General features: G+C 45.8%; 1 protein-coding gene across 1 annotated transcript in view; it reads left to right on the top strand.

Annotated features, from left to right (window-relative positions):
- The first annotated feature begins 6,660 nt into the window (after positions 1-6,660).
- Positions 6,661-7,497, top strand: part of REL (REL proto-oncogene, NF-kB subunit) — a 28,623-nt gene continuing 27,786 nt past the window's right edge. Inside the window, exon 1 of the mRNA XM_059840518.1 lies at positions 6,661-6,799. Coding sequence (XP_059696501.1) covers positions 6,793-6,799 — 7 coding nt within the window. The 5' untranslated portion in view covers positions 6,661-6,792. The remainder of the gene's footprint in view (positions 6,800-7,497) is intronic.

Raw genomic sequence — 7,497 nt, 5'->3', positions numbered from 1 at the left:
AGAGGTTAACCACAACATTGATTACAAAATCGACGTCACACTTTCCCCAGATGTCCTAAAAGCAAAATTGACAAGTCATGTAGCAACTGCCAAATGAACAAGACATTGAAACAGCAAAACTCATCACTGTTCTGGGTGAGAAATCAAGGGCTTTCAACCCTGTCATTCAGAAAGCTCAGACTAACAATGGTAGCTTGACTAAGATACAGGCCTCGTTAATAAATCGAAATTATTTTGTTGTGGGATGGCAGCAAACTGGATGCACAGGCACAGCAGCGGGGTGAGCAGCCTGGTGGTGGATTACTCCGAGTTGATTGTGGCCAACTCCTGCCGGTAAGGCTTTGTGTGCTGAGGTGGCACCTGTGACACACAGCCCCGGGCAATCTGTAAGAAAGGGCTCTTGCAGCGCCAGATAAGGTGTGTATTGGCTAATTTACAAACGGCAGGTTTGCTTTGCATATGTAGGAGGACTTGATGTGTAAACTTGTCCCAGAAGGTGTTACGTGTTTACCTTTGGCCTGAAGAATGGTGTCACTTTCTGTCATTCCTGGGTATTTAACTGCTCAAATCACACCTGCAGGAGTCATTGGGCTAGAGGGTGAGAATTAAGGTGTGAGACTTCAGATTAAGAGGAGCTATATCTGGTGGGGCTGTACTGAAACGGGGTACTTTGTTCATCTCTCTAAGGTGGCCCTGTCACTCTCTGCAGCTCCCTGAAAGGAGGTTGTGCCCGGGTGGGAGGGTCAGGCTCTTCTCCCAAGGAAGCAGCGATAGGACAGGAGGACACAGTCTTAAGCAGCACCAAGGGATGTTTGTGTTGGGCATTATGAAGAATTTCTTCACTGAAAAGGTGATTAGATACTGAATTTGGCTTCTGAGGGAGGTGGTGGTGGATTCACCAACCCGGGAGGTGTTCGAGGAAAGACTGCACGTGGCACTCACTGCTGGTGTCTGCTTGACAACATAACGTTCAGTCAAAGATTGGATTTTGATCTCAGAGGTCTTTTCCAACCTAATTGATTCTGATTACTGGCTGAGGATACAGTCTTCTGAGATTCTTGAAGCTCAAGGTGATGTTAAGTAGCTTAAACTCCTTGAGAGCCCTGAGGAAAAAGGGAAGTCCTGTAATAAAAACCTGGATGAATGATTGTTATCCTGTGTAGTGGACCCAGTGCATGATGACTGCCTGGTGTGTGCTGGAGTTCTGGGGAGCAGCAGAATTACTTTAGGCATACATTGCCTGCATATTTTTATGCAGTTTTCGTTATAAACTAAGGTACTCTAACAGCTTGAGCTCATCTCTTCCTTAAAAGTCCTTTCCCTACAGCTTTACTGCATCAGTGAGTCCTGACTGTGGCAGAAGGAAAGAGTTTGGAGTTTTAGTGACTACTTCAGAGGTCACTAATCAGCTTCACTGTAATGACAAGCTTTTATGTAGCACAGTGGAAAATGAAAACACTACTCCATCTTTTTCTTTGTCTGCCAACAAACATTTAAATTTTTCTCTGTTAAATAACGCAACTCCCAAACCGTGGTATGTGTTTTATAGCACTGGGATGAGTACAAGGGAATTGGAAATGCTTGAGAGGGCTGAGGGAGAAAGTGCCTGAGGAGTTCTGCTCTGAGTACTAACTCTGGAAAGGAAGGAGTTCTCTCTGGAAACCTCAGGGAGGTTTATCAGTTTCTCAGGCTAAAAATACAGTGTTGTTCCACAGTTCCATGACCTTAGCACTCTGTCAGGAAGCAGGCACCTCTGCCCAAATTTGTCTTCCAGACACTTGTTCTGGCCTTGGTGCCACCACATTCCTTCCTGCTGGCAATGTCGTTTCTGTGACTGCACATGAAATTGGCTCCAGCAGAAAAACTGAGCCAGCAAAAAAACCCCAATAATCTCGTTTTCTGCAGGTTACTGTTATGTATGCTCCTGTGTCTCCAAAGGTGTGCTTGGAACAGTGTAGGGATGCACAGGAGTTACCTGGATGGATGGAGACAGAGGGAACACTCTCTATCAAGAGAGTCTGTCAAGGGGACACTTTCTGGCACTAGCCCAGTGTTCATTTAACTATCATTGTTTTGTGCTTGGCACTTTCATGTAATGTGCTGTTCATCCCCTGAAGAAGTTGCATCATGAGTGAATAAGGCAGAAGTGTGGGAGCAAGGAAGTATCTTCTCTGATTTTTATTGGGGAAATTGAGGCTTAGAGAATTAAACAACTTGCCTAAGAGTAGAAAGGCTGACTTGCCAAGAGCCAAATTCCAGTCTCCTGAATCACAGCCTTGTGCCTTATCCACAAGACCTACCTTTCTCTATTAGCATTTCCTTTCCCTCCACCCTGTTTTGAGGGAGGCACAGTAGCATTGTTCTAGTGTCAAACAAACTTGAAGTGTGGTACAGGAACACTTCCAGCAGAGTGACTTGAACAACCTTAGAGTTTATCATTAATCTGGAAGCCATGAGTTTTTGAGAATGGCTTCTGCATTGGAGCCTTCCTCAGGACCAGGAACCATAAAAGCTTTAACCACCAAAAGGTCTGACAGTGTTTAAGACACCTTTGAGATTAAAAAACATACTTCTAACAGCAAAAAGTTTCTTAAGGCACAGAGGAGTGGAAATTTCTAATCTGGCAGTAGGTGAGGCTTGAGATAGAGTGGACAAGAAAACAGGATTTAACTTTCTTCCTTAAGGAGAGAAGAGAATGATTTTATTAACACTATTCTTGCTCCTAGTGATGTACCTTATTAGGAGAGCCATATGCTGAAAGCACCTTAGTGTCTGCTTAACCAGGCCAGTGACAAGGGCCTTATCTTTGATCAAAGTCAGATAGCTGGGAACAGGAAACAAAGACTTAATGGTTTGCCTTTGCTGCTCTCCTGTCACAGCCAGCTTCCATGGGCAATGCCTGTGCTAAGCACCACTGAAGAGCCATCCTAGGCTTGACAAATACCATGTCAAACACTCAGTCCTTTGCTGTAGGAGGTTTTAGTGCTGGCTTTTTATTCCTCCACTCTAGCCTTGCTTGCCCCATGGCGCTCCCTGACAGAACGGAGAGCTTTACTCCTTGTAGAGCAATGTAGGTGTTAACTGTGCTGGAGCAGCAGCCAGTGAAAAGCAGGAGGGTAGGACTTGTCTTTGGACTTGATAACTGGAGAGAAATAGGATCTTAAAACACTTGCTTTAACTGGAAGACAGGAAGTGAAGCACTGGATCAGACTGGCCTAGGAATTCTGGTATCTCGCCTCTGGCTATAGCCAAAGTCAGCTGACAAAAATAATAGTGAAGCACCTGGCTTTTGTTATGCAATGCTGCAGGAGGGGAATTCCGTCCTGCTTTTTGCAGAGATCTGCATAGACCCAAAGCTATGACATGTTCTTACACTTCGTGGCAGCTGCTGACGAGGTTTCTGTGATTGCCAAAGCTGTACTGCAATCCTCTAGTTCACCTCACTCTCCTGGGATAATCCCTGTGCCAGGGATTCCAGTGGCAGCAGAGCAGAGTTGCATACAGGGCAGTCAGGGATAGAGGAATATCCTCATGCTTGCACAACTTTGAGTAAGGCCTCTTCATTTGCTTAGGTTTTTGCCTTTTTCTTGGGAAGGCTTCATGGTTTCCATAGAATGTTTTATAAAAACAGCTATGCTGGTCTTAGACTACAAGCTCCTCTTGTCCCACTGTTGTGCTTTCCCCTGGCCATTGGCTTATGGCTACTGTTAGAGAAAAACCATCAAAACATCTTTTCATGCTGTCCCTCCTCCAATCACTTCGTTCAGGGTCCTCCTGAGGCAGATCTAGTCTGTGTATTCTGATGATGGGAGCTCATAGATTTTACACAGTGCAACTCTTCACAGGGTTGCTTGTTTATCACAAGTCACTATCATTTGAGGGAAGAGAGATAAAGCTTTTGGGATGCTATAAGAAGTGCAATCCATTCCTATTTTTTCTTTAAAATGATATCAAGGAGCAGTTTGTACCAAAGACCCTGCTGTGTATGTGAGATACCACCCCAATTTCAAACGTGCAATCTTAAGGATTATCTTTGAGTAGCCTGTTCCTGCAAGCCCTAAGAGGTAGAGTTCAAAAGAGCTGGGGAAAAGTAGGGAATGTTTACTATGTTTTAGTCATAACAGAGTATTTGTATTGCCTGGAATACTGCCCTTAATTTCACTTCAGTTTAGATTGTGCACCCTACACTAACACTTTCCTTCTGAAGAAATCAGTGGATACTTCTGGTTTGAGCCACAGCCTCCCTGGTCTGTGTTTACTTAGTACTGTCATGGGCTGAAGAAATAGGTGGGAACAGGGATATAAACTGCATTTAGGGAAGCAACTAAATTAATTCTTTCTGAGATGTCACAGTTTTTACTATCAGAGATTTGGAAAACCAGCCTGGAGATAAGTAAGGGAAAGTATTTAGTTTACCTTGACATCCAAATTCAAAACTCACATCTACAGCTTCAGCGATCCCGCAGGAATTGCTCCCCTTTCTTTTTAAAAATCCTCTCCGGCTCACTCCTGTGATCTGCAGGGATGCCCTCAAATTGGGAGCGTTTTACTGGCTGTTCAGCCCTGTGAATAAAGATTTGTACAAAACTTTACCCACCAGGTCATCAGTTTAAAAACTGAAGTATCTTCTAAAACGAGGTGTTGATGAGCTGATTGTTTGGATGGGGCACTTAGCAGAGAGAATTCAGGTCGTGTACTTTTCCTATTTGCTGCCTTTGTTGTAGAGCAGCACAATTTTATTTGTGGTCTCTTTGTCAGTTTGTGCTTTGTGGTCACGTGTGCTTTTGTAGGTAAAGTCTAAGTTTGATTTAAAATATTAGACCTGCTTTATTGTACATTATCATAGGGGATCCAAGAAATCCCTGAAGATGTAAAAGTCTAGTCTGAATTTTTTTATACTTATAGGGCATTGCTGGTTTATATATTTTATGTTGTTTTATTTTTGACCTTTTTTGTGGGAAAGAAAATAAGAAATTACATTCTTCTGGCAAGAAACTAACCCACAGCCATAGAATTATTTTATTATAACATCTGAATAATGTAGTTTTTCTTCTCTTCAATCATCTAAGGCTAATGTGACAGACATTTTGATTATCCTGTGTTCTCCCTAGGATTCTTCTACTCCAATTTCAGTTGTAAGCTTGACAGGGGTGTAACAATCCTACCATGTGACAAACCATGAATCTTCAATAAGGAAAGTTTCGCTTGTGGGGTGGAGAAAGATAATTTTTGTTTATAGGAAATATGAGGATAGTTGAGCCAAAACTAAGGTCATAAAGAAAAGTCTTGTTGAGATGGACTACACAGCAGGAAGAGTAATAAGCATTTGGCAGCCTCTCTGCTTAGTTCCATGGATTGGTGTATGAATTTGCAGATTATAGAACAGCATTTTCAGCTGTTCTTCATTTCTGTACGTCCCAATAACCTTAGCTTTAGAAATAGGATAGTGGGGAAAAAAAGCAAAAACCTATCAGTTTTGTACCTCACTTGAGTGTTCTTTCAGGCTTTTCTTGTTGTTTTATTAATCTTTCTTTTTCAGGGATACTGATTTAACTGCATTTTCACACAGGACAGTTTATTCCTCTCCCAGATTTAAGAAAAAAAATTAAATTTTATTGTTAACTAAGCAGTCTTACACCACAGCTAGGTGTGGCCTTCCTGTTCCTTTGTGTTCCTCTTTTTTCAGGTGTTTTTTAATTTGCCCCCAGATTTGTTTGTTTGTTACTGACCTCTCCACCTGATCCAAACACGGGACTGTTCCCAGTGTGCAGCTCCTTGGCTTCACCCCGCTGTGTCGGGGCCAAGCTGTGAGATGCAGGATGTGGGATGCTCCAAAGGTTTGGTAGCTTTAGAGTTGATCATTGTGACTGAATGGGCTTGTTGGTGATTATTTCTTACCTTACCTGCAATCTTGGTCTATCCCTAGTACATACAGCTTAGTTATTGAATCAGAGTGGGCTGGAAGCCCACTCAAAGCCCGTCTTGTTCCAACCCCCTGCTTTGGGCAGGAGCATTTTCCCCTAGACCAGGCTGCTCCAAGCTCTATCCAGCCTGGCCCGGAACACTTCCAAGGATGGGGCATCTCCAGCTTCTCTGGCTAGGCTTGTTCCACTGCCTCACCACCCTCACAGTAAAGAATTCCTTATCAGTATCTAATGTAACCCTACCCTCTGCCAGTTTAAAGCTATTCCTCCTTGCCCTGTCGCTACAGACCTTGATCAAATTCTATCCTTGTCCGTCTTAAAAACCCCGTGAGGGGCTCGGGTAGGCGCTGGGAGGCTGCAGTACAGTCTTGCCTGGAGCTTTCCCTTCCCTGGGCTGACCACCAGGCTCCATGCAACCGAGAAAAAGGTGGATAAGGAGAGCGCTTGGTCTCTCGAGGCTGGCGGAGCGGGGGTGTCGGGGCGATGCCCTCGGAATGAAACAGGCTCTCGCCGTACCTGCCCTGCTCTGGAATCAACGTTGCTGAACTTTTTCCTTCGTACTTTTGGCTACCGGGCAGGGCAGGACCGGAGCACAGACTTGTGCCTGCTCTCCCCTCGCAGCTCCATCCCGGAGCGGTTCTGCCGGTGCCGCCGGGATCGATCCGCGGGGCCGGTGCCGGCGGGGCGTGGCGGGGGGCGGCCCCGCACCGCCCCGCAGCTCAGCGCGCACGTCCGCCCGCCCGCCCCACGGGAAATTCCCCCTGAAAAGGGCGGCGAACCCGGCAGCCGCGGCCGTCCGTGTGTCCCTGCGAGCTGTGCGGGCCCGGGCCGGAGCCCCGCGGCGAGAGGCCGGAGCGGAGCTGTCAGCATGGCCGGTGAGCAGCGGCGGGGCTGGGCGGGGGGCGCGGGCGGCGGCCCCGGGGCTCCGAGCGCTCCCCGCCCTCCCTCGCTGGTCGCGTCGGGTGTTTACTCTGCGAGGCCGAACCGGCGTTTCGGATGAGGTCTTACGAGGCTGTTCCATTTCAAATGGATCTCTTAGTTCTTAAAATTGTGGGGTTGGGAGCGTTTAGGTGTTAAATAAGCGCGCGGGTTCCAGGCTGGGATGGAGACAACAGGCTGAGAGGTTGGGTCGGTCTCGTCGGGATCCCGTTCACATCGGAACTCGGCTGTGAGAATGCAAATGAATGAGAAATAGCGATGGCACATATGCAAAGTAATGCAGATAAGGGATCGTGCTCTGAGTAATTACAACAAAATGCACAATTAAGTTTCTAGAGGCTAAATTAAACCGAGTTTGTCATCGTTTCGGGAGGCGTCTCTCTGGTATCTTTCTTAGGGTTAAGAAAAACCCCCTAAATTTAAAACTTGGCTATACTAATTAGAATAATATTTCTAGGCAAAGCTGCTTTGCAGAACACGAGTGTGTGTTCTGTTCCCACTTAGCAAGGTATGAACTTTCACTCCTGATAAATATATAGGTGTGCTAGCTATCAACGCGCAGAGAAAGCAGCTGGGCTTGTCCTTTAAACGATATGGTGTATTTTAAAGTCGCAACAAAAGCAGGAGAGAGCTG

The sequence above is a fragment of the Haemorhous mexicanus genome, chromosome 3 (assembly GCF_027477595.1).
Source record: "Haemorhous mexicanus isolate bHaeMex1 chromosome 3, bHaeMex1.pri, whole genome shotgun sequence".
NCBI lineage: Eukaryota > Metazoa > Chordata > Aves > Passeriformes > Fringillidae > Haemorhous > Haemorhous mexicanus.
Note: the sequence above shows the minus strand (reverse complement) of the source record. Positions and strands in the feature narration are given on the sequence as shown.